General features: G+C 41.1%; 1 protein-coding gene across 2 annotated transcripts in view; it reads right to left on the bottom strand.

Annotated features, from left to right (window-relative positions):
- The window catches only part of TRAPPC9 (trafficking protein particle complex subunit 9), a 719,778-nt gene that overhangs the window by 469,378 nt on the left and 222,488 nt on the right, over nt 1-27,912 (bottom strand). For both annotated transcript variants that reach the window (XM_074986617.1, XM_074986618.1), the window contains one exon: nt 9,947-10,089. In XM_074986617.1, coding sequence (XP_074842718.1) covers nt 9,947-10,089 — 143 coding nt within the window. The remainder of the gene's footprint in view (nt 1-9,946; nt 10,090-27,912) is intronic.

The raw sequence follows: 27,912 nt of genomic DNA, 5'->3' as shown, positions 1-27,912 counted from the left end.
TCAGTTCTGAATCCTCTTGGAGATGTGGAATTTTGTAAAATGATTTAGATATTTTGCCGTACATGTACAGAATCCCTTGTTCTGCAATCTGCAGCAATGGTCTGAAGTTATAGAAGGAGAGGAGTATGTTGGATATTAGGAAAAACTACTTCACCAGGAGGGTGGGGAATGCGTTGCCTAGAGAGGTGGTAGATTTTCCATCCCTAGAAATTTTTAAGTTCCTGCTTAACAAGGTCCTGGTTGGGATGACTTAGTTGGTGTTGATCCTGCTTGAAGCAGGGGGTTGGACTAGATGACCTCCTGAGGTCCCTTCCAGCCCTATGCTTCCAAACATCCCCAAAGTGAACACCCCACAATTGGAGTAAAAATATTTACAATACCCCCCAACTATATACCCACATTATTTGATTACATTTATATCTTTTTCAGCTAGAGCCATGGTAACTTATTTAGCACAACTGAAAAACAGTAAACTTCTCCACATTATGTTACTCATTTCATTTTTAAACAGTACATCAGCCTAGCAATGAAATTGCATGATTTGACTATGTAAATGCACAAAACCTAAGTTGAAAATTAAACCATCATCACAAAAAGTTAAATAGGTGGTTTATTTTAGGCCTGAACATGGTTTGAATCACATAGGGCAAGAGCAATGTACTCCAAAAAATAAACACAGGTAAGACACTTCTATGGTATGGCTCCTTTTTGTCTCAAGAGATAGTGGTTAGCTGTGGTGGTGAGGATCTACGGGCAGTGTTTGAGTCTGCAGCTTCTCTCATGACTTATCTGTCCAGTATTGGATTTGTACAGTCGATTGCAATAACCACATCTCAGTCTATTCCCAAATCCTTGAATCTGAGAGCTTTTCCCCTTAAGTTCAAATTCTTTTGTGTGGCTTGCACATATATTATCCTGCCCTGTCACAGCAATCGTAGCCAGATATTTTGATCTGATGTAGATTCCCAGGATTTTGGGTCATGAACATGACAGTTCACTGAAGAGGATTTCTTTGGGAAAACGTTTGTTACCCATTCTTCTCACGTGACCAAGCCAGTGTAGTCTTCTGCTGTCGAGGATCGCTATGAGGCTGGGTATGCCAGATCTTGACAGAACGTCCGCATTTGACAGAAAAAAATCATCAAGGTGAACAAATCAGAGAGTAGAGGGGCAGAAATGGGGGTGGGAGTCAAGAATTAGATTAAGCCAAGCATGCAAAAGAGCCCCTATAATGGACAATTTAGGACTCATTATAGGGGCTCTTTTGCATACTTGGCTTAATCAAATTCTTCACACCCCGCCCCCCACTTCTGCCTCTCTACTCTCTGATTTGCTCACCTTGATAATTTTTTTCTCATTTGTCAACCTTGATCTTTTTTTGGTTCTCTCTCTCAAATATTGAGTCTGTTCTGGTATGGCTGTGGTCTGAAGAAGTAGGTCTGTCCCACAAAATCTCACCACCTAATAAATTATTTTGTTAGTCTTTAAAGTGCAACTTGACTCCTTTTTTGTTTTTCTCTTGCCAGTTGATATTCTTAATTGTGCAGAGGCAGCAAAGATGGAAACTGTTCATTTTTTCTGCCTGGTTCAAGTAGATGGTCCATGACTCAGAACCATATAGCAGAATACTCAACACACATGCGTGCTAGATTAGTATCTTTGTTTTCACTGTCATTTTAGGATTGTTCCATACTCATTTTCATAACTCTGCCAAAAATAGAGCTGCCTTCCTGATTCTGATGTTCAGTTCTTCATCCATGGATAGGTTTGTAGTGACAGTAGATCCAAGGTAACAGAATTTATAAAATCATAGAACACTAGTACTGGAAGGGACCTCAAGAGGCCATTGAGTCCAGCCCCCTACCCCAATGGCAGGACCAAGTACTATCTAAACCAGCCCTGACAGACATCTATCTAACCTGTTCTTAAATATCTTCAGCGATGGAGATGCCACAACCTCCCTTGTGAATTTATTCCACTGTTTGACCGCCCTAACAGTTAGGATCTTTTTCCTAATGTCCAACCTAAGCCTCCCTTGCTGCAGTTTGTCCATTGCCTCTTGTTCTATCCTCAGAGGCCAAGAAGAACAAGTTTTCTCCTTCCTCCTTATGACTCCCTTTCAGATACTTGAAAACCGCTATCATGTCTCCCCTCAATCTTCTCTTTTCCTAACTAAACAAGCCCAATTCTTTCAACTTTTTTTCATAGGTCACATTTTCCAGACCTTTAATCATTCTTGTTGCTCTTTTCTGAACCCCCTCTAGTTTCTGCACATCTTTTTTGAACTGCGGTGCCCAGAACTGGACACAATACTCCAGCTGAGGCCTAACCAGCCCAGAGTAGAGCGGAAGAATGACTTCTCTTGTCTTGTTCACAACACACCTGTTAATGCATTCCAGAATCACGTTTGCTTTTTTTGCAACAGCATCACACTGTTGACTCATATTTAGTTTGTGGTCCACTATAATCCCTAGATCCCTTTCTGCTGTAGTCGTTCCTAGACAGTCTCTCCCCATTCTGTATGTGTGAAACTGATTGTTCCTTCCCAAGTGGAGCACTTTGCATTTGCCCTTGTTGAATTGTTGAACTACATCTAATGGGCTCCTATCCAGAATGACATTGGGTCACTGAGGTATACCTTGAGTGAATACAACAATTTCTTCATGCTCATGTCAAGGGAAAACGACTTGCAAGCAGAGAAACCATCAGTGACTGTAGCATCTTCATGATGAGCAACGAGAGCTGCGTCATCTGTGAAGAGGAGTTCCCTAATGAGACTTTCTTGACCTTAGTTTTGGCCTTGAGTCTTGCCAGGTTGTAGAGAGAGAGCCATCTAATCTTGCATGGAGAAATACATCACTGCAGGAGTTTTGAAATGTTCAATTTAGTAGAACTGAGAATAATATGCCGAAGAGGGTAGGGGCAAGAACACACCCTTGTTTGACTCGGCTGTTCATTGCAAACGGTTCCAATGTAGATCCATCATATTGCACTGTTGCTTTCATGTTTTCATGAAAGGATGTTATGAGCTTGAGTGGGGTCAGTGGGCAGACAATCCTGGTTAACACCCCGTATAGTACTGACCTACTAATTGTGTCAAACGCCTTTGTTAAGTTCACAAATGCTATGAATAACAGCTTACCTTGTTCTCTGCATTTTTCCTGTAGTTGTCAAAGTGCAAAAATCAAGTCCATTTTGACCTGCCAGGCCTGAAGCCATATTGTGTTTCTGGATAGACTCAATCTGAGTTTTTGCAGGCATTCGAGAATGAAAAGGGCAAATGCTTTGCCTATGATGCTCAGTAACGAGATGTCTCTGTAGTCATTGCAGTCACCCTTGTCACCTTTATTTTTACAGAGTGATGATGTTTGCATCCTTCATGTCATGTGGGACATCACCTGCTCTCCAACAATTTACGAGTAAATCAGAGAGGAAGAGAAAGAGCACAGCCTTGTTTGCCTTCAGGTCTTCAGCTAGAAATCTGTCTTTTCCTTGTGCTTTTCCATTGGAGAGAGCATCAAGAGCTTGACAAAGTTCCTCCTCCATAGGCTCTTCATCTATCTCAGACTTTTCTGAAAGAGTTGGGATGAGGTTATCAAGTTCAGGTTGTATTATACGCTCAAGGGAATAAAGACATGAGTAGTGTTTCACCAATATGGACATGTGCAGCTTGTCGTCTGTAATTATTTGTCCTTTTAAAGGCTTCAGTGGGGAAACTTTCATAAGCTTTGGTCCAACTGCTTTCTTCAATCCATCATACATGGTTTTCAGGTCACCAAAATCAGACGCCTTTTGAATATTAGAACATAGATCAGCCCAACACTTGTTTGCACACCACCTGGATTCTCTCTGAAGAACTCATCTTGAGTGTTGAAGTTCATCTCTTGTGCTTTGAGATGGGTTCTTCAAGTTATTCAGATGTGCTTTGTGTTTTCTTCAAGACAAGGCCTAACAATGTCAGCATTTTCATTGATCCAGTCTTCATTAGAGACACTTCTAGCAGTAATTTAAACTTGCCATCTTTAGTGCAGCTTTAGAAAGTATTAATGAAATTATCACACTTGTCAAGTAAATTATTGTCAGATGTACAGAGGAATGTTACATGTCAGATAAAGAATATCTTGGCAGGACTCTATGTGTCTAATACTGAGATTCCAAAATCCTATCAACTCAGTATGAACTAGTGTTATAGCTGGAAATTTTTAAGATGCAAAATTTGAAGTTGAAGTATCTCTAATATATTCTGGTTTAACGGAGGATCAAGAGATCAGCTGAGAAAAAGTTGTTCCCTTGTCTTTTCGTTTCTAAGACACACAAACCTTAGATTATTTTATGGATTCAATTTTTAATTTAAGGAGAATACAATCACAGACAATTATTTTTCAGTTTATATTAACTGTTACTTTTACATGACTATTGAGCAATTAAGTAACTGCACAGTAACAGAGAGGTAGCCATATTAGTCTGTATCTCAGCACTATCTCCAGATCTGAAGTGGGTCTGCCCCACAAAAGCTCATCACCTTGCCTTTAAAGTGCTACATGAATGCATTTTTATTTTGTAACTGCAAAGGTTATGATTTTATCATCAACAGGCCCAGGAACAACTTCAGGAAAAAGTTTAATAGCATTTGCCAATCAAAGCTCTTTTTAGGCTAAAAATAACAAAAGAAGAACGAAGAGAATCTTCTCTTCGGTTAAATTTACAGAACACATTGAGTAAGTGGCCATTACAATTACCAGTTCATGCCTGTTTGTTTTGCCAACATATATTACAAACAATGCTACTTCCATAGTTTCACTTCTGGGAGAATTCTGCACTTACGTGCAATGCAGAATTTTCACAGAATTCCTTATGTCTCCTTCAGAAATAGGAATACAGAGCTGCTGGCTGGAACTATGGGCTGCTGGACCTGCCATGCCCAGCTCACAGTGAGCACAATGCTCAGCAAGAAGGGAATAAGGGCCTGGCTTCATCTTCATTCTTCTGAGGATAGGAGAGGGCCTCAAATGCCCAGCTCTGGCAAAAGGGCAAAAAAGAACAGGACCACACAATACAGCACAGTGGGACAGTAAATAAGTAGGAGAGAAGTAAAGGCTCTATGGGTGCAGGTTTCTGGGCTGGGAGTTGCCCCCAGCTGGTCTCTGGGGGTATTGAAATATATGTGTCTGGGATGATTGGTTGTCCCATGACTGAGATCTGGGGAAGGAGAGTTCTGACACTTGGGCTCCTGGGGACCCACGTGGCCCCATCAAGGATCCCAGAACTGGAACTGCGCTTTCATAGGGATTTATTTAACTCTCTACTCCTGAAGCAATCTTTTTTGTTATGCAAATTTTTGACATACTTAGTAGCAGGTATTCTGAAATAAATGGCCAACATAATAGAAAATTGAATTATATTGTGCTATTTTGACAAATAAAAATGCAGAAATTTTAGCACAGAATCCCCCCAAGTAACAGACTCAGACCACTGAAGAATGATTGGATCCTGGATAGACTTTATTCCTGAAGCTTGGATAAAAATGGCTATACTAGGTCAAACCAAAGGTCCATATAGTCTTGTAAAAGCCAGCTATTGACGCAAGGAAATAATTATATAGCTCCCCTTCCTTAAGATTGTAGTGACCACCCACCATTTCATAGGCCACAAACAGTGGAAAAAAAGCAGGACCATTGATCAGAAATCTTAAGAATCTCCTATTGTTTGGATGGATAGCCACATGGAAATACACATCTTTCAAGTTAATAGTGTATCAGTAACTGAGATCCAGGGAGATAACAGAGACCAAAATGAACATGGGAAATCATATTTTGTTATTTTTTATGTAGACTTTGCAAACCTAGGATGGATCTGACATCTTTTTATGCAGAAACCTTTCCCTATTGAAAAGGGGTATATCTTCTGTAGGTCACAAATGGAGAAGCAAGCACTGTTCTCAGAGGAAGATGTCCCTGTGTGAACAATCCCTGACAAGAGACTGGGAGAGAAGTTGAGGGAAGAATACTGGAAATAAACTGAGTTATATAATTACTAGTTCCCCAGTATTTAGGAGGTCCAACCACATGAAAAATGGGATAACCTATTACAAAAACTAGAAGACAGAAAAACTCATACGCTGGAATGTCATACTCCATCCCCAACAAGGTAGACAAATAGACTGGTTGGGATTTCCCAACTGTGAAGAACTCGCTGAAGACAATTGTATTTTTCCCCTCATTTTCTAGATTGATAGGCTATTGTGGGAAACTGGGTATTCTTGTAGAGACTGAGGGTAGAAATGCTTTCTTTTAGAGAAAGGCATGTAAATTCCCAAGCTGGGGGAGATCCTGAAATAGCTGCTGGACCTCCTACAGGGGACTCAAGGACAGAAGCCATGAAGTTTTGCACATAGAATCTTTCCCATCTAAGGACACTTGTAAAGCAGTGCAAGCAGACAGCCTGTCATTCATCCAACACCAGTCTGTCATTTTCTGCCAATTTGTCTGAGATATTCAGTGCATTGTCTTAGAGGGACAAGTTGTTAATGGCCAACAAAGCATGACAGTTAGTGATATGAAGCCACAGACAAAATGCAGTTTAGAATTTTCTACTGACAAGGTTTGATATTTTTGGGTGGGCGGCGGGGGAATCTTTATCTTTTGGTAGAAGGTCAATCCCCAACTATACTTTCATACATGCAGAGACAAATGAGGAACATAGTGAAAGATGTCCATGAACACAGCAGGCACAGAGTTGTCACAGTTTTCCTGGATGTCAAAGGCAAACAACATGATTTGCTGCAAAGACCTTTTAGATTCGAGGATGGCCTCATTGATAGTTAAGCCACTTCAGAAGGCCATGCTGAAACCAGAATGTCCACAAGTCCCTCTCCTGAATTACTTCAACGGAATACCAAGAGAAGTAGATCCTCTCTTACACTTGATGAGTCCTGGTAATCCTGGACAGAAGATATCACCCTCTGAAGGTTATGAATAGGAAGAATAAAGAAGAGGAGGATGTTGATCCTCCTGTAATGAGATGGTCATAGTTTTCAGCCTTGAGTCTAGTCTCCAAGTTTTGAGTTGGAACTAGTCTCAGTACTTACAATAGCCTCTAGCAGCTACTCACATCAGCTAGACTGTCATCTGACAGAAGACATGTAACACTGAAAAACTAGGGAGGATCTGGAAGTGGGAGGAATGTTCCACAGGTTCCAGTAAGACCATGAATATGACATAGAACCTCAGCACTGACTGTTCCATGGATCCAGAACTCCAGTAGGTACCAAGAAATGGAATTCCACAATGAAAATGAAGAGAAGGGTGGTTTGTAACCTATCCTTTAAATCAGCTTCGGTACCCAATGATTGGAAGACAGCTAATATAACACCAATATTTAATAAGGGCTCTAAAGGAGACCCTAGCAATTATAGACCGGTAAGTCTAATATCAGTACCGGGCAAATTAGTAGAAACAATAGTAAAGAATAAAATTGTCAGACACGTAGAAGAACATAATTTTTGAGCAAAAGTCAACATGGTTTCTGTAAAGGGAAGTCGTATCTTACTAATCTATTAGAGTTCTTTGAAGGGGTTAACAAGCACGCAGACAGGGGGATCCAGTAGACATAGTATACTTAGATTTCCAGAAAGCCTTTGACAAGGTCCCTCACCAAAGGCTCTTATGTAAATTAGGTGGTCATGGGATAGGAGGAAAGATCCTTTCATGCATTGGGAACTGGTTAAAAGACAGGAAACAAAGGGTAGGAATAAATGTCAAATTTTCACAATAGAAGGGAGTAACTAGTGGCATTCCCCAAAGGTCAGTCCTGGGACCAATCTTGTTCAACTTATTCATCAATGATCTAGAGAAAGGGGTAAGCAGTGAGGTGGCAAAGTTTGCAGATGACAACAAACTGTTCAGGATAGTCGAAACCAAAGCAGACTGTGAAGAACTTCAAAAAGATCTCAGCAAACTGAGTGATTGGGCAGCAAAATGGCAAATGAAATTTAATGTGGGTAAGTGTAAGGTAATGCACATTGGGAAAAATGACCCCGATTATACATACAATACGATGGGGGCAAATTTAGATACAACAGATCAGGAAAGGGATCTCGGAATTTTAGTGGTTAGTTCTCTGAAAACATCCACGCAGTGTGCAGCGGCAGTCAGTAAAGCAAATAGGGTGTTAGGAATAATTAAAAAAGGGATAGAAAATAAGGCAAAGAATATCTTACTTCCCCTATATAAAACTATGGTACGCCCACATCTTGAGTACTACATGCAGATGTGGTCTTGTCACCTCAAAAAAGATATACTGGCATTCGAAAAGGTTCAAAAAACGGCAACTAAAATGATTAAGGGTTTGGAATGGGTCCCATATGAGGAGAGGCTAGAGAGACTGGGACTTTTCAGTCTAGAAGAGAGCAGATTGAGGGGCGATATGATAGAGGTATATAAAATCATGGATGGTGTGGAGAAAGTGAATACAGAAAAGTTATTCACTTGTTCCCATAATAGAAGAACTAGAGGACACCAAATGAAATTAATGCCTAGCAGGTTCAAAACTAATAAAAGAAAGTTTTTCTTCACACAGTGCACAGTCAACCTGTGGAACTCCTTATCACAGGACGTTGTGAAGGCCAGGACTCTAACAGAGTTTAAAAAAGAGCTCGATAAATATTTGGAGGTTAGGTCCATAGATGGCTATTAACAAGGGGTAAGGTATGGTGCCTAGCCTTTTGTCGAAGGCGGGAGATGGAGGGCAGGAGACAAATCACTTGATCATTGTCTTCGGTTCACCTCCTCTGGGGCATCAGGCATTGGCTACTGTCAGCAGACAGAATACTGGGTTAGATGGACCTTTGGTCTGACCCAGTATGGCCGTTCTTATGTTCTTAGAAATATCATCAGGAACAAAGACCATAAGAGTTCACTCAGACGGAGGATGACACTGGACAACTTCACCACGCTGGGGATATGCCAGATGCTGCCAAGGCCCAGGAACATATCTCCAGAGATACCAGCAACTGAAACAACATACTGGGTTTATGTCTGGACTGCATGCTTCACAGATCTAAGATCACACAACAACAAACACTGACCTGTCTCTGAGACTGCGTGGGCAGGACCTGTCTTTCATTGGTACCTGAGGACTTATATCCTGGACAATCAGTGAATACAGAATTGAAAGGCAAGCATCCTTTTGCTGTTCTTGTTCCCCCAAAGAAGTCTGCACTGCAGTATCAACAAGAGCACCAATGAAGTTGCTGATGCCCCTTGATGAAAGAAGTCACTGCCAAGGCATATTTCTTGCCAGAGGATATGCTACTCCTATGGTTTACTGTTTGTCTGATCTTTTGAGCTTCTTTCTCAGCACCAGAGACAGGAAACCGGTGCTGAGTTTCAGAAGTGAAGTTTGGAGGACTGTTGCATTTGGTGAAGTGGGTTTTAACCATGAAAGCTTATGCCCAAATAAATCAATCAGTTTCTAAGGTGCCTTAGGACTCCTCATTATCCTCGGGATGAAAGTTACTATAAATATAAAACTATCCCTTATGAGAAACAGGTAAAAATATTTTTTGGAAAAACTGACCCAACTTAGTGTTTCCATTGCTATCCACTAGCATGTGCAACACAGTCTAAAACAGCAGACAGAACCACTAGAACTTCAAAATTTCAGACCAGAGACATGGAAGATGATGTCCATTATAAAAGGAAATGTTTAAGTTTCAAGTGATAGCAAAGTGAAAATAATTTCTATAGTTCATATATAGACATTTCGAACTCATATGACTGCTTGACTCCAAAGCCGGGTTCTCTAAGTGGAAGGTAGGTTACAATTGGTATCCTGTGAAATATCCAGCAATTCCACACAACTCTCCATACATCTAATTAGTTTAAGTAGCTTTTGTCTCTGTATTGCTGCTGCTATGTTCAGTTGCAAGGATCAGAGAAAGACTTACCTTGTTGCAGGAAGGGTACTGACATGTGTAAAGAAGACAGAGGGCTCCACCTCAACATGAAGGCCCAGTGAAAGGTTCCTGTAGTAGCCATCAGCATGTCCTGGTCTCCCAGAGTATTTGAAATTCAAAACGGCTTCCAGAGTCTGTAAAAATAATGGTAATTAAGTTATTAACTACAATTCATTTCTGTGTATCATAACTGCAGAATCAAATTAGGTCATGGAAAATGTGCATCAGTGGTGACATTTCTAAACACCAACTTTAATAAACTTCACTACAGATACATGAAAATGGATTTATAATAAATCACAAAAATTCTGGTAGCTTTTGAAACAAAGCTGTCATTCAAAAAAAAATCTCTTCCTACAATCCCTTTTTACGTACAACCTTATTGGTGAACATCCTACAAGAGGGGTGTGTTTACGGTAATATTTCAGAATTCAGGGATTTCTACTCTACACTCCACAGTTTTCCTTAATGAGCTGCCTCTGCTGGTACCTGTCTCACTATTTTCCATTTCACGCTGTGCCATACAACCCACAGAGCTTTGGTGGATCCAAAACCAAGTTACACTGGTTGTTCCTACAGATGTCTTAGTAGGGGAACCCAGATCTGGCCAAAAGGGTTTAGAAACACTGGCATCTGCTGTAACTGCAATCACCAATGCAAAAAACAGAACAAAAAATTTATCCAATAAACAAGTTATACCTACTAGATACTTTTCAGAGGGTTCCTCTTTAAAAATCTATGAGGATTTATGTTACCCAGGAATTCAGTGTTCTACGGTAAGTGTTGCCTGGGCATCACATTATCCCATTCAAAACTCATCTAGAACAATCCATCTTAAACTTTACTTCCAAGTATAACCCTAAATAAGTACTTACAATATCAACACATGCTACAGGCAACCCTGTGCAGTTATTTCTGCTGCTTTTATAATAACTGCTCATTTGACATTAATGAACCTAAGCTTATGTCACTTCAGGAGCTGATCAATATCATCATCATCATCATCAACAATAACCTTGGGCTCAGCACCCATTGGTGTTCGATGTCTCTCTCACTATTTCCTTCCATCTTTCCTGTCTAGTGCGGAGTGGCTTAGTTTCTGTAGACTACCTCACCACCAATCTACTATATCACCTACTCATTCTCTATGGGGTCTGCCTCTTCTATTTGAGCAGTCCATTATGCCAAATACCAGAGGCTTGATTTTTCATTTGTCATTCATTCTGCAGATATTCCCAAATAACTAACTTCTGTTGTATAACCTTCTGAAGTAGGTTCTCTTTTGGCAGTCTCTTCCTATATAATTCCTCATTGGTGACCTTCTGCAGCCATCCTATTCTCAAGATCTTTTTGTAACAACTGCTCTCGTATGCCAATATCCTTCTCTTCAAATCTCTTATCACCCATATCTCACATCCATACAACATGCTGCTGAATACACACATTTTCAAGATGCTCAGCTTCATTCCTAAGGTAATCGCTTTGCTTTTCCAGATCTTATCAATTATCTGCAAACTCACTCTTCCTTTCACTATTCTAGTCCCTATTTCCTTCTCATAGTCTAGATTATACGTTATGTTGCTCCCCAAATAAATCAACTTCTCTATGCTCCCGAATTCGATCCCATCTACACTGATCTTCCTTCCTATTTCCTTATCTCCAAATACCATTGTTTGTGTTTTATCAATGTTCATAATCAGTCTGTACCACTTCCTTTCCTTATGTAGCACCTGCTCTGTTCATACTAGCTTCTCTTCATCTTCTTGATGACACCTATATCATCAGTGAACCTCAAGTTATTGATTCTCATCCCGTGCACAGATATCCCTTCTATATCTTCCTTGATCTAGTCCATCACTCTCTCTAGCTGCTTGATGAAAATACTTGGCGATAATCAGAGCTCCTTGTTTTGTGCCTCAACTCATTGTAAACCAGCTTCCCATCTCTCTACTCATTCTCACTGCTGCTGTTGTCATTGATGTCCATTGTCGATGTCCTTCAAGAACCCTATCAGTGTGCTATCTACTCTGTATGACTCCAACACTGCCCGATTCACATTCTGATCTATACTGTCAAATGCCTTCTGAAATTTGATGAAGCAATTATAGATGTGTTTGTTTTTTCATTTAATTTTCTCCATTATCAATCTTACTGCCAGTATCTGCTGTATGGTACTTATAAGCGTTCCTGAAACCCGCTTGCTTGTCCACTAGATATGCTTGCTTTCCAATTCCTCCCAGTGACCAACACATCTCTGTTTGGTATCTCCTCCAATGTCTTTGTCAAGTCTTTATAGAATAGTTCAATCTTTTCCTCCATACTGTCTGATGTGGGTGCATACACCTGAACAACTGAGATTTTGAACAGCTTTGCTTCGAATCTTGCTATCATTCTTGCACTCACCAGTTTGTATCCTAACAATGCTCCTCTACTTCTTCTACTAAGAAGGAATCCTACTCCTTACTCACACTTTGTTTCATTCCCTGACAAAATGACTTTGCAGCCGCACATCTCTCCCCATGCTGCCCAATGCATCTCTGCTAGCCCAAGTATATCACATTGGTATGTCTCCGTCTCCTTTCGATGCAGCTCTAACTTTCCAGTCGCTCACAGTGTTCAGATGTTCCATGTTCCAATTGATCCTATACGCGTTAGTTGTAATTTTCTTTCAGTGGCCAACTTATCGACCCAGCCCCCAATCACTCGATTGGTGCCACGGGCCTTGTTTATCCAGGCGAGTCCAAGCCAGCATCTTTTATCAGTTAATCGTACTGGCATCAGATTTCATTCATATTGGTGTTTCATGATCAGTGCATTGACACTCATCTGACCAACCCTCATCCTCCATCCAGGCTTAAGACTGGCATAGAACCCCTAGAGGCTTCATGGTGGAGTTAGCTGATCAATAACAAGTACAGAACTAAAAAAATGCAGACCCGCTATCAACATACGGTTTCATTGTGCTTTTCCAGATGGCTTAATTAACAAACAACTGAGCTGGAAATCATTAAATTGAGAGAGCTGACATTGTTTAAGATGAAGATGTAACTTCACTGCCCAAATAAATCAATGAGAAAAGTGTGGATCTCTGTGCTTTATTTTACTGCTATAATACTCATTGCATGCTGCTGTATAAAATTGATGGGACAGAGTTTTCATTGCCCTGTATAATCAGATGCATATTGCAAGCATTTATACATGAAAACCACTCTGTATATTAAAGTACCTAAAGAGGGAAAACCTGAGCTCTTTAGAAGGCAACCAAAGTTCTCCAATCACCAGCACAAGGATGCAGATATACGCACAGTATAGCACTAATAGGAATACTACTCAGAGAAAAATATGAGTGGTTAAAGAGAAGGGACAACAGAGGCCACAAAATCAAGTTTTGCCTTAAATACCCTATTTCTACACTTCTAGGTTACCTACACATTTCCATTCTATCAGGTCTCTAAAAGCATACATTGACTGGAAGAGTTGCAACGCAGCAGTGTTAAAGCAAATCAATGCCCTAGTGTGAAAGCACCATCTATCCTATCTCATAGAAATGGAAGAGACCTTCAGGGGTCATTAGCTACGTCTACATGGGTATGCTACATCGAAATAACTTATTTCGATGTAGCGAAATCGAAATAAGCTATTTCGATGAATAACATCTACACGTCCTCCAGGGCTGGCAACGTCGATGTTCAACTTCAACGTTGGGCAGCACCACATCAAAATAGGCGCTGTGAGGGAACGTCTACACGCCAAAGTAGCACACATCGAAATAAGGGTGACAGGAACAGCTGCAGACAGGGTCACAGGGCGGACTCAACAGCAAGCCGCTCCCTTAAAGGGCCCCTCCCAGACACAGTTGCACTAAACAACACAAGATCCACAGAGCCGACAACTGGTTGCAGACCCTGTGCATGCAGCATGGATCCCCAGCTGCAGCAGCAGCAGCCAGAAGCCCTGGGCTAAGGGCTGCTGCACACGATGACCATAGAGCCCCACAGGGGCTGGCGAGAGAGCGTCTCAACCCCTCAGCTGATGGCCGCCATGGCGGACCCCGCTATTTCGATGTTGCAGGACGCGGATCGTCTACACGTGCCCTACTTCGATGTTCAACTTCCAAGTAGGGTGCTATTCCCGTCCCCTCATGGGGTTAGCGACTTCGACGTCTCGCCACCTAACGTCGATTTCAACTTCGAAATAGCGCCCAACACGTGTAGCCGTGACGGGCGCTATTTCGAAGTTGGCACCGCTACTTCGAAGTAGCGTGCACGTGTAGACACAGCCATTGAGTCCAAGCCCCTGACCTCACAGCAGGATGTATCAACATTTTTTTTCATGTATTTGCCCCAGATGTCTAAATGCCCCCCTCAACGGCCGAACTCACAACCCTTGGCTTAGCAGGCCAATATGCAAACCACTCTGCTATCTATCTGACAACTCTCACATGTGGAAAAATCACTGGACATTTAATCTCAAAACTTCATTACAGGGGGCAGAAATGTTTTAAACAAACTACAGAAAACTCACAATGTATTTAGCATATGAATTCTCTTAAAAATGGAACTTGATTATTTTCTGCCTGTTTTTGGAAATCCTTACCAGATATTTTGGGTTATAATATTTTGCAGAGAAATCAAAATGTAATACCACCCCAACCTCATGACTATGAATAAGCATAATTTGAAGATGCTTTATTTAAAACGAGTCGTGTAACATGTTATTCTGAAAGTTGTAATCTCTTGTATACGTATATTCTATTTCTGTGTATATCTCTTTGTATGTGATGTTAGGAATATGAAAAGTGAATCTACTTTTAACTCTAAATATGTTAATAAGGACTTTTAATGATATTTTAGGAACTTCATGGCTCAGTCCTCAAACCAACTACTTGCAGATGGAATCCTGCAAGCCCATACTGTATTTGGTCCTAGAAAGGCATGTGACCACACAGGCCCACCGACCAATGGGAAGCCAAATGGGGCAGTTACCCGTCAGCCTGGCATTTTAAAGCAACTGGAGATTTATTTGGGGTTTTGGTTTCCTTGGTGTTGTTGAAGGCCTTATAAGCTCAGTACTCCCAAAGCTGAGCTGCTTTAGTGTCTGATGGAGGCAGCTACTCAAACTCTGTGCCTTAGTTGAGGGAGACCACAGCTTCTGGACCAGCAGGACAGGTTGCTAGGGGACCCCATAGGGCAGGAAGATGAACATCAGTGGCTTGACCATCACATAAGGAAACAACCCCAAGGGGATTTCAGTGATCCAAACCATCACATAAAATATAATTATCAAAAAACTCAAGCTGTCACTCAAAACTACCATATGTATAAAATTACTTTTTATGTTTGGCATTAACAATAGTTAACATCAGCTGAAATGATCAAAAATGTCTATCCTCACTTCTAACCCTCCTTAAAGTAATATATTAAATAAGGAAAACACAACATGATATTAAAAACATATCTTTTCATATTTTTACTAGCATTTCAATGTAATTACACACAAAGGGATTGCCTGGTTTTCTATACAGTAGACCCCCAACTTATGCAGAGGTTTCATTCCTGCACAACTCCGCATAAGTCAAATTTCGCATTACTCGAGGGAGCCAGGAAGCTGATGCAATGGCCAGTTTCCCCACTCCTGTGAGAGGTGGGGAGCTGAAGCCTGGCTTCCAGTTCCCTGCTGCTCTCAGGAAACAGGAATCTGATCAGCACTGCTGCACCAATCAGTTTCCAAGCTCTTGTCCAGGGTGGCAGCCTGACTCTTACCACCCCTCATCAGAGTGGTGAGGCTGCTGCTTCTTGAATGGTGGGGAGCTGGTACCTGGCTCCTGGCTGCACATAATCACAGGAGTCAGGAAACTGACTGGAGCTGTTGCATTGGTGTGTTTCCCAGCTACACTGAGTGGTGGGCAGCTGCAGCCAAGCACCAGCTCCCCACAATTCAGAGTCACATTAACCCGAGATTCGTGCAACTTAAGTGCATGTATTTCAGGATTCTACTGTACTCAGAACTAAGCAGGGGATATACACCAGCTAAGGATGTTTCTCTATATTGGTTTATAGTATCTTATTATCTATGTAGATCCTTAGTGTGCTAGGGACATTGCAGTTGGATAAGAGCAGGACCCTACCCTTAACACCTGACAACCTAAGACAACATATAAAGAATTATTGAAAAGACAATTGATGAAAGGAGGTACCACTGTGTTGAAAAGTTAAGCATGTGTCCTTTGGTTCCACAATTTTTGTATACTAGTTAATTAGGAGAGCTTCATTTGTTTAAAGAACTAAATCTAATTCTGTTTCTAAATGCTTAAATTTTTTTTTCAGGCAAACTAGCGAAAAGTCCACAGTAACTCTCAGAAAGCAATGACTTACCAGCTAATGTTATTTTTTGCATACAATACATGCTTAAAATTAAGATGACGGTCTCAGGCTGCAACTCAACTTCAAACATTTCTGTAAGCAAAGAAGCTATGGATCTGTGGTTAATGAAAGTATCACTTGGTACTAAATGCCTCAGTATATTAAGGGGTGGTGATAAGAAGAATCAAATCTTAAAAATCTCAAGTATTGTTCTTTAGTAGTTCAGGGTATCTTTAATTGCTCACTATTATCAAACGGGTTCTCTATAAAACCATGTCACATTGGGGCTACGTCTACACGTGAAGCCTACTTCGAAGTAGCCTATTTCGATGTGGAGACATCGAAATAGGCTATTTCGATGAATAACGTCTACACGTCCTCCAGGGCTGGCAATGTCGATGTTCAACATCGATGTTGCGCAGCACCACATCGAAATAGGTGCAGCGAGGGAACGTCTACACGCCAAAGTAGCACACATCGAAATAAGGGTGCCAGGCACAGCTGCAGACAGGGTCACAGGGCGGACTCAACAGCTCCCTTAAAGGGCCCCTCCCAGACACACTTGCACTAAACAGCACAAGATACACAGAGCCGACAACGAGTTGCAGACCCTGTGCATGCAGCATGAATCCCCCGCTGCAGCAGCAGCAGCCAGAAGCCCTGGGCTAAGGGCTGCTGCACACGGTGACCATAGAGCCCCGCACAGGCTGGAGAGACAGCGTCTCTCAACCCCCCAGCTGATGGCCGCCATGGAGGACCCCACAATTTCGATGTTGCGGGACGCGCAACGACTACACGGTCCCTACTTCGACGTTGAACGTCCAAGTAGGGCGCTATTCCCATCCCCTCATGGGGTTAGCGGCTTCGACGTCTCGCCGCCTAACGTCGATGTTAACATCAAAATAGCGCCAAACGCGTGTAGCCGTGACGGGCGCTATTTCGAAGTTAGTGCCGCTACTTCGAAGTAGCGTGCACGTGTAGACACGGCTTGGAAGTGATATTTAGGTCTCTTAGTAATCAGCTGAACTACATGTAGAATGATACACTGTGAAAGGCAAACAATAAAATTTCCACTTACTCCCACTTAGTAATAAAAAATGCTGTATATCTACATGAAGCAGCACTTAAACTACTGCTTATGGAAAATGGCTACGACAAACATATTAAGCAACATGAAGACTAAACAGAATCTGGCCTTAATTTAATGTGTTTTTCCATCCTCATAAAAACTGCAATGTGTAATTAAAGCTCTACTAAATAAAAGATACTAATGCACCGTAAAATCTGAGGCCAACTTGAAGCAGAGCAATCAAAGGAAATAATCTATTAAAACAAATCAATCTTTCCATGAGAGACATGTTTCCCTTAGAAAAGTCAATCAATATTGAATGACCATACATTTTGTACTTATAGAGAAGCTTCCCATCTGAGATTACTTTCATTTAATAAGCCAATACTTTACAAATAATATGCAAGACTAACATCCTTCTGAAATAAATAAGTTCTTTTGAGATCCATTTTACAGACAGATAGACTGAGGCAGATAGTAGAGTAGGGACTTTTCCAAGAACAGAATACCAGAAGTGAGTGGTAGATTCAGGAAGAAAATCCAGAATTCCTATTCCCCATGCCTGTTATTACCACTAGTAACGTGTGATCTGTCCCTATAACCAACCTGCTACGAGGAAACCCTCATCAGAAACCTCACACAAGGGAGATACCTATTTTAAAGGTTTCCAGGGCAGCTGCAGCCTACAGCAACCCTGGTAACATAGACCCATTGGTACTTGCTGCAAGGCAGTGGAAAGTAAAGAAGTCTGCCAGGAACTTGGCCTGCAAAGGGTATGGCATCCTGTGGATCCCTTCTGTGCTTGGAGGTTCGCCAAATGGCTCATTTTGTAGAAGGAGAAACACAAAACTAAGAGTGTAATGATCAAGCAAGAACAGCAGAGAGAATCATCAAATCCATTCTTATCTAATGAATACTACTACTACTCTCTGCACACATGTACATTTATTTCTCTAGGTTATACTTGTGAAGTAGGAAAGTATTCGTATTTTAATTATTTATATGATAAGACACTACAATCAGTGATCGAAAGGAAAAATGGCACCTAGTACTACAAGGCAACTTTGACAGCCTATGAGCAATATCTTGAAATTGCCTGATATGTGCTCTCCCTCTAGATATGGATATTTCCAAAAATAATGCCTGCTATAGAACACGACAACAGAATGGGATGAAATAAGTAAGACTCTTGCAGCTCAAATACATGCTACAAGAATAGAGGAAAACCTACTAGTGCTAATATTGATAGCAGAAAAGCAAGAGATAAAAGCAAGAACACAAGAAGGAAGTATACAGAAATACTATGAAGTACCACAACCAAACCCAAACTAAACAAAGCCCAACTTCACTCTAGCAGTGATTGTAAATGAATTACTTACAGCATTAAATCTCATGACGACAATTTATTCAGTTTAAAATGAAATTCACTTAGAAGAATCCCCAAGTTTGTATACCAAATCGACAAGCTAACATTTAAATGTCTTCCTCACCATATACCCACACACGCCACCACGCAAAACATTCTACACATTTTGGGAAATCAATCTAAATTTTAAAGCTGCCTCGCCCCCTCATTTCTACTATGGGGCAAATCAAAATGCTAACTCCAAGTATTTACACATTTGGGAAATAGTTCACTCTAGATTCAAACCTTCAGGCCAGGGTTCATCTCCAATTACTAGGATGAAATAATCAGGACAAACTGGAGGTACGGTCATAAAATAAGAAAGGCAATGGCAGGAGGAAGACAATACACTGAGTCCTCCATCCCTAGAGTTCACCACAGGAGAAGGAGGTGCCAGACCCAATACAGAAAAGTAAGCAGTGGGACTCCAACCGCCGAGTGCCAGCCCAACTGACAAGGACAGAAGAAACATCTTTCTTTCAGCACCACAGGAATACAAAAGACAGTGCCAGCCCACACCTGGCACGGAAGAGGATGTATTCTAAGACCCCCAAAATCCATAATTGTTGAAGACTATGCACATCAGGATTGGTTAGTTGCAAAAGAAAAAACAGCAAGAAAATGACATATGAACAAAATACTTGTGAAAATTTTTCTTGTACCAGTTTGTGAATATAAAAGCTGACTATTGCATGCCATACAATTACATTAGTGCTCAAAGTATTTCAAACTGTTTTACAGAGTAACATTCACCTGCACCAAGCTGAAATTGCATTAACATGTACACGATCTATCTGTGCAATGTCCACTAAGGTTATGCAGAAAAAAAAAAAAGTAAATGTATTGTATGGAAAATATACTCAAGCATAATATGTATCAGACCTACAGAAATGAGTCTCCTTTGATAAATGACAGAAGCTCCCCTAAGTTTGGGTTCAGAACTTCAACAAATCAACAAAACCACATACAAGATTTTGCTCCTTAATTTGTACAACTAGAGCTTTAATTTCAGCAAATTATATTTACAAGGCAAAATCTTTTCCATCATCAGACTAGCAACCCACATATTATAAAGAAAGCTAATACACACTATTCAACTTCAATATTAAACTGAAAACAGACAACAAGTGTGGCATCTCAGGAGTACTATAACTGTTAAAGTGACATCCTTTTACTACATGGTGACTGTGGCACTGATGGCAAACATAATATTTACTGTGCTGGGTAAGCATGGAAAGAAGCATTGAAATGTGTAAGTTTAAAAAAAAATATGAGCTTTCCTTTCCAAATACCTATTCCTAAACTGATTATAGAAAACAATCTCATTAATGGAGTGCAATCCGTCATGGAATCAGGCCTTGAAATTTATAAATTACATACTGTGGTAGCATGTAATTGTTAAATATGCCTACCTGTAATCAATTTTCATGCCCAGCATAGGCATCAATTTTACCCCAATCCACCATTACCAAAAACTGTTGTACTTCCTCAATTACAGAGCTGTGGGACACTCCCCATGAAGACATATTTCACTAATGTCAAGCCTTTATCTTTCTGACTTTCACGGCACTTCTTGTTCTCCCATTTTTGCCATACAGTTTGCTTTTTGCTCCCTTCCTTTCATTGATAACTTTGAAAAAAGACCACAAATTGAACCTACAGACTAACACAGCTACCCTCTAAGACTATATAAACAGACCATTCCATTCCTGACTAATGGTCTCTCTGACTTCTCCTTCTCTCCCCAAGTCTCTGCCATAGCTGCCAGTTTCCTTTACTCTGCTTGGCTTTTTTTTCTCCCATGAACTTGAGTAGTAAAGAAGATCTACTCATTTATCTGGCTCTTCCCTGAAGGAACACCACAGGATGATTCTCCATGTTATTAATTGCTTGGTGTTACAAGATGAACTTCTCTAATCCGGAAAACTCTCGTCTGGTAACAACCGTAATCTGGCATAATTTTAGTTAGCTCAACCAGCACTTAACATGGGTGTGGCCAAGTTTCCCGTGGTCCCATAAAATTTATTTACAGCCACCAATCCTGGCTCTCAGTGTTCTGTGCTGTTATTTAGCTCTGATTTACCCATAAATGTCTTCTAAGAACCCAGTAAGCACTGCATTACTAGTGTTCCAGACCATATTGATGTCCCATGGTCCAACATATTCTTTCATTCAGCACCAGTCAAGTTCCAAGGGTGCTGGACCAGAGAAGTTCAACTTGTACTTGTGTTTTAACTCACCCCTCCACGTCTGTCAGATGGCACATCTACACAGCAACGCAAAATCTACAGTTGGCTCAGGCCTGCTGATCTGAGCTCCAAGGGCTCAGGCTGTGGTGCTGTTTCATAGATGTGGAGATTTCCGAGGCCTGACGTCTACACAGCAACGAAACAGTGCTGCGCAGGTCAAGCCTCATAATCCCAAATCAGCTGGCATGGGCCTTCCAGGGGTTTTTCTATGCTAAACTTGGGAGCAGTCTTGACAGGTTTGTTTAAGAAGCATGTGGCCTGCGTAGAGCGTACTTTGAAGGACTACTGACCTCATGGGGTTATATTGTTAGTTAATGAAACTATACTGGTAGTTACAATAACTGACTTTTTCCAGTTTAACCAATTACAGTAAACCCCTAATATGCGCAATTTCGACTTTGCACTTAACTTGCATTACTACTGGATGTTAATATTTTGGCTGAAATTTCTGGATGCTTTTTGTAACATCCTCTGTTCAAACACTGGTTAAAGCACAAAATAAGCAAGTTGCACTAATCATATCCATTATTGCATTAATAATCTCTCTGCCAGCAGGAAAACAGCCTGCACAGACCTGACATCTGCAACTGCTCACAACAGGGGCAACAATGTTATACCTTCTGCAGCAGTAACAGAAATAAATCAATCTACAATTATTCTAAAAACTAATGGAAATTTTAAATTGGTGCCCTTATGAAAGTGGCATATGGAAAAATTAAAATCCAAGATGACAGGGAATTGATATTAACAGATTAATTTTAGAGAGACATTTTTTTCTGCTGCCAATCAAACTAAATATGAAAAGGAAAATGGATTACTTGCCAAAGAAAACTCAGAGCATCCAGCTCCTCTGCACACCATCTAAAAGCATAGAAACTTTATTAGTTAGGGCTAGCCTACGCTATCAGGTTAGGTAGACATGTTCAGCATGAAGTCAAATTTGTAATGAGTGTGTTCACACTGCCCAGTCCCTACTAATGGCCTAAAGGGCTTTCAAAATGGACCACTGTACTCCACTTCAACAAGTGAAGTCTGAGATGATGTTCACGCCTCGAATTAAGGCCTGTGTAAACACCAACAGGCCACAGAGTTTGTATTGTAATTTGGAATTACAGTTAATGATCTGGAGTGCTTCATCGTCAAAGCTCTGCAACATACTTTCAATGCCAATGCTCTGATTCCAGGTAAACAGAAAAAATGCTTGGAACTTTTGAATTCTGCATTCCTGTTCAGGCAGTATGGAGAGCTCACCAGCACAGCTGACCATGCATGTCCAGGTTCACAAATGCCTCCAGCATGGAGCATTCTGGAGATATTGGCTCTCATTGCAGGGGCAGAGGGGGAAAAGAGAGATTGGGCAGCAAAGCCCCAAACCAGCAAAAGAAATTCCAGAATTGCACAGGGCGTTGTAGATAACAGCTACATCAGGGTGCATGCAGCAATGCCTCATGAAAACAAGGGAGTTTAGACAAGTGCACCACAGGACAAGGATGATGCCATAGACATTGGAGAAGACTCACTACACATACCCATAACCACCCACAATATTTTCATCCCAGGAAGCACTGGGACACTAGCCCAGAATTCCAACTCCTGTCAAAAACTGTGGGATTGTTATCCACTATGTTTTACTCCTGGAGTAGCTGAAACCCCTGCAAAGTGAGGATGTGCTCACCTAGTAGGTACATGAAAAACTGCATTTGTTATATCGGATGTTCATGCAAATTAAGTAAAATCAACCTAATTTTGTAAGGTAGACATGGCCTTGGTAAGAAGGAAGATGAAATCTTGCTATATATGGTGTGATTAAACTAAAGCACTGGAATGGCACATCCAGTCTAAGTACAGGTTCCGTGGAGAATTAATCTCTTTACATTAGTAACAGAGAGGTAGCCACATTAGTCTGTACTTCAACAGAACAGCAGAAATGTAGCACTGTAAGGACTAATTAAACAATTTATTCAGTGATGAGCTTTTGTGGGACAGACCCAGTTCTTCAGATCAATTTCATTTCCAATACAGACTGACATTTATAAGTACAAAGGACCCAAAAAAAATGTAATAAAAACTGACAAATCAAGTACATAGAACTGAAGTGGGGGAGGGGAGGAGGAGAAGCGGGACGTTAAGTGTCCTGACTGAGATAATTACAAGCATCAATGGAAGGGAAGCAGTCCTTGTAATGCATGAGGTAATTGCTGTCTCCGTTCATACCAGGTATTAATGTGTCGAATTTGAATATGAATTCCAATAACAGAACACCACTAGTCATCACCTATAGCCCCTAACTCAAACCCCTGCAACACATCATTAAAAACCTACAACCTATTCTAGATCATGATGATATTTTCCAGAAGACCCTAGGTGACAGGCCTGTCCTCTCCTATAGATAACCTCTTAAACTAAGAAAGATTCTCAGCAGCAATCACATGGTATACCACAGAAATACTAATCCTGGAACTTTGCCTTGCAACAAATCTCGCTGCCAACTTTGTCCATATATTTATTCTGGGGATACCATCACTGGACCTAACCACGTCAGTTCCACCATCAAAGGCACATTCTCATGCACTTTGAGCAACATTATATATGCCATTATGTGCCAATATAAAGACAGCGTGAAGGCCAACATTGTTCATGCTGGTTTAAAACCAAATCAGCTAGAGCAGCATGCAAAAGACCAAACAGGTTGGCGTGCTCTCATACAACATGCGTATGACAACTTTGAAGAGCAGGAACGTGTACACCTCACTGATGCTCGTGAGAGAAAGAAAGCAACAGAAGAGGCCACACCAACAGAGCCAGGACTTTTCCCTTGCCCCACTGTGAACGCCCATGCCGTTCAAAGCTTGGACTCCTCAGCCACATGCAAGTCCACAGCCGAAGAGCCTGTGCAAGCTCAAGATGTCACCGTCGGACACGATGGACTACCTACTATTACTATGTGCCAATAATGCCCTGCCACTATGTACATTGGACAGACTGGGCAAAACCTTCGCCAAAGAATACACGGACACAGCGCAGACATCAGGAATCTCAAGGCACATAAGCCAGTCAGTGAACACTTCAATGGAGAGGGTTATTCTGTTAAGGACCTGAGAATCTGTCTCTCAGAACAAAGAGAATTTAAAAGTAGATTACATAGAGAAAATTCTGAGTTGGAGTTCATATTCAGAGATTATGGCAGTGATTCTTGGATTATGTTTAAGAATTTTTTTAAGGAACTCTTGGAATAGTGGAAACATTCCACAGGATTGTAAAGAAACCCAATAGGCTGAGTTTTAAAAGGGTAAATGAGATGACCCAGTTCACAATAGGATAGTTAGTCAGATTTTTATACTTGGTATAACAAAGCAATGACAAACATAAGAATGCTACTAAGATGCTGACCAACTTAGTTGTACGTGAAAGAGGTCTTCTAAAAGAAAAATTATTTTTAAAATTAGATAATTTTAGTTGATAAAGTTAGCAGTGTTGACAAATACCTGCTTGCATAGTGCTGCAGTATGTTCTTATCTAAGAAAAATCAGGAAAGAAAGCATTAAATTGATAAGAAATTTATTAAACTATAGGTCTGAAAATGCAGCTAATAAATGGGACCCATCACTGAGTGGTGGCATTTTCCAGCAGAGTCCCACAGATATTTTCTTGAAATAATGCTGTTCAATATCTTAAATATCTAGAAGAAGATATAAAATCAATGTTTTTAAATTTGTACACGTCAGGCAGAATGGTAAATAACGGACTGGTCACTTAAACAGAGCATGTGGCTCTCCTGATTAGCTGGTTTAAAACACATAGCATATTTTAAAATGAGAATCAACAATCATTGTGATATTAGGCATAAAAACAGAAAGTAGGGAACTACTTCCCGTTTTCTGAGTGCTTTCGCTCTAAATCACCCAGGCAGATCCTCACAGCAGTAATCAGTCTAACTTTACAGAAAGAGCTGTGAAGAAAAGGGAGATAGGCCCATTCTCTTATGAGTCTCAGGAGTGGAGCAGGCCAGGACAGAAGGGTCTGAAACTACCGAAACACTTTCTCTCACCAAAATAGGGACGTAAACCCAGAAATCCTGAGTCTTAACAGTCTTCCGTTGTCAGCAAGTAGCTGTGAAACCCTTGCCCTCTAGTGGCTGAGTCACATACAAAATAAACTTCTACTGATAGCATTAATTAGCTCAACTAACCAATCTGTGCCGTGAAACTCAAAATTCCCACCTTCCAGATGGTTCCATTGCAAGGATTGTTTATTTTTAGTTTATTTTTACCATAGGAATGACATTAAAACCACATATAAATATTAAGAATGTAAAGTCAAGCAGTCAAAGGTTAACAAATGCAAGAATTACAACTATATGTGGAATCTTAATACTGTTCTCTTTGACACACGACTTAAAGTCTACATAGTAGCAGTATTTTTTCCCCCACTATGGCCTCATTCACTTTATTTTTATCCTCATCATTCAGCATGTGATCCCATGCTTTCTTCACTAAAGATATCAAACTCTATACTGTGCATCCCAAATAAACAGGGATAGCCAAGAAGTCCTATCTTGTGTGGAAGGAAACCAATACAAATACTCAAAGAAGAAATAATAAATTCCCTGTGAGCTGTCAGAAGGTTTTGGAACATGAGATCCTCACACTTTTTCTAAATGGATACCAATAATTCCTGAAGAAAGATCAGATATACATATGAAAGAAAAATGAAATTGAGCTAGTAAATCCAACAATCAAGATGAAATAAAAGAAAGACACCAAAACAAAATAAAAAAATAAAATCCACTACTTTTTCCTTCTGGGAAAATAGAATATTTCAACTACTACTACTATAGATTAAAAAGGAACATTGTAGTCTGACAAAATGAAAGTTGTAATTTAGTATAGATGAACCAGTGCTCTATTTTGCTTTAACCAGCCATACAATATACAATACAATACACTCTCTAGAACCTACCTGTAACTGGATCAGAAAATGCTTTATTTATACATGTAGAAATAATTAAATTTTATGATCTAAATAGTAATTTCCAGGTGTCAACTCATCTTCTATAACAACTAAATTAGTTTCAAGCATTCAGTTTTACTTTTAAGGTTCGGATAGCCCTGTATCACATGCAAAAGTCAAAAGGAACAACCTGGGTATTCAACTGTACATTTTGGGTGACTTCAATGCAAGAGTTGGAGCTGACTGGGCCTCATGGCCTTCCTGCTTAGGACACTTCGGTGTGGGAAAAATGAATGACAATGGACAGCGTCTCCTTGAACTGTGCACGTACCACAATCTGTGCATCACAAACACATTCTTCCAAACGAAGCCACAGCACAGAGTGTTGTGGAGACACCCACGCTCGAAGCACTGGCATCAACTAGACGTGGTCATCACTAGGCATAATAACCTCAAAAACGTCCTTCTGACACGCAGCTATCATAGTGCTGACTATGATACAGATCTCTTGCTAGTGTGTTCCAAGCTCAAGCTGAGACTCAAGAAACTGTGCCACTCTAAACCTGCTGGAAGGCCCCGCATTGACGCCAGAAAGACGGCAAACTCGGAGAAAGCTGAAAAGCTCAGAGAGACCATCCAGGAAAATCTGCGCAGCAGCCCCGGGGGCGCCGATGTGACATCTAAATGGCAACATCTGAGGAACACAGTTTACAACACGGCCTTGTCGGTGTTTGGAAGAAGAGCTAGAAACACGAACGACTGGTTGGAAGCTAACTCCAATGAGATGATTCCAGTCATTGAAAAGAAGCGCGCTGCACTCCTGGAGTACAAACACTCACCGAGCCAGAGTACCCAGCAAGCACTTAGAGAGGCCAGAAGAACAGTACAGCAGACAGCCAGGCGCTGTGACAACAACCACTGACTCCAGCTATGCAGCAGCATCCAGACCTGTGCCGACTGTGGTAATCTCAGAGGAATGTACAAGGGTATGAAGAAGGCATTAGGACCCACCCAGAACAAGATGGCACCTCTGAAATCCAAATCTGGTGAAGTCATCGTTGACAAAGCCAAACACATGGAGCGCTGGGTCGAGCACTACTCCGAGCTCTACTCAGGCGAGAACATTGTGGTTGATACAGCCCTCGATGCCGTCGAGCTCCTACCAGTAATGGATGAACTGGACCAGGAACCGACTGTGGATGAACTGAAGAGAGCCATCGACAGCATTGCAGCAGGAAAGGCCCCTGGCCAGGATGGTATACCACCAGAGGTAATCAAGTATGCCACGGACACACTCCTGGAAACCCTACACAAGCTACTGTGCCCGTGCTAGAAAGAAGGTGAGGTTCCACAGGATATGAGTGACACTAACATTGTAACATTGTATAAGAACAAAGGAGACAGAAGCGACTGCAACAACTACCGTGGAATCTCCCTCCTAAGCGTCACTGGTAAACTGTTCACTCGCATCATCCTTGGCAGACTCCAGAAGATTGCTGAGAGGGTGTAACCCGAATCACAGTGTGGATTCCACGCAGAGAGGTCTACCATTGACATGGTCTTCTCTCTAAGGCATTTGCAGGAGAAATGCAGGGAGCAGAGGAAGCCACTCTACATAGCCTTCATTGACCTGACCAAGGCCTTTGACTTGGTCAGCAGGGATGGTCTGTTCAAACTGCTCCACAAGATAGGCTGTCCTCCACGGTTACTCAAGATGATCCAGTCATTCCACAAAGACATGAGAGGAACCATCCAATATGACAGTGCTTTGTCGGATGCTTTCAGAATCAGGAGCGGCATCAAACAAGGATGCGTGCTTGCTCCAACATTGTTTGGGATCCTCTTCGCACTTCTCCTGAAGCATGCCTTTGGATCTTCAACAGAGGGCATCTTGCTGCACACAAGATCTGACGGGAAACTGT

Source organism: Carettochelys insculpta, chromosome 2 (genome assembly GCF_033958435.1).
Source record: "Carettochelys insculpta isolate YL-2023 chromosome 2, ASM3395843v1, whole genome shotgun sequence".
In the NCBI taxonomy this organism is placed as follows: domain Eukaryota; kingdom Metazoa; phylum Chordata; order Testudines; family Carettochelyidae; genus Carettochelys; species Carettochelys insculpta.
The sequence above is the reverse complement of the archived record's forward strand: the minus strand, read 5'-3'. Positions and strand labels throughout refer to the sequence as shown.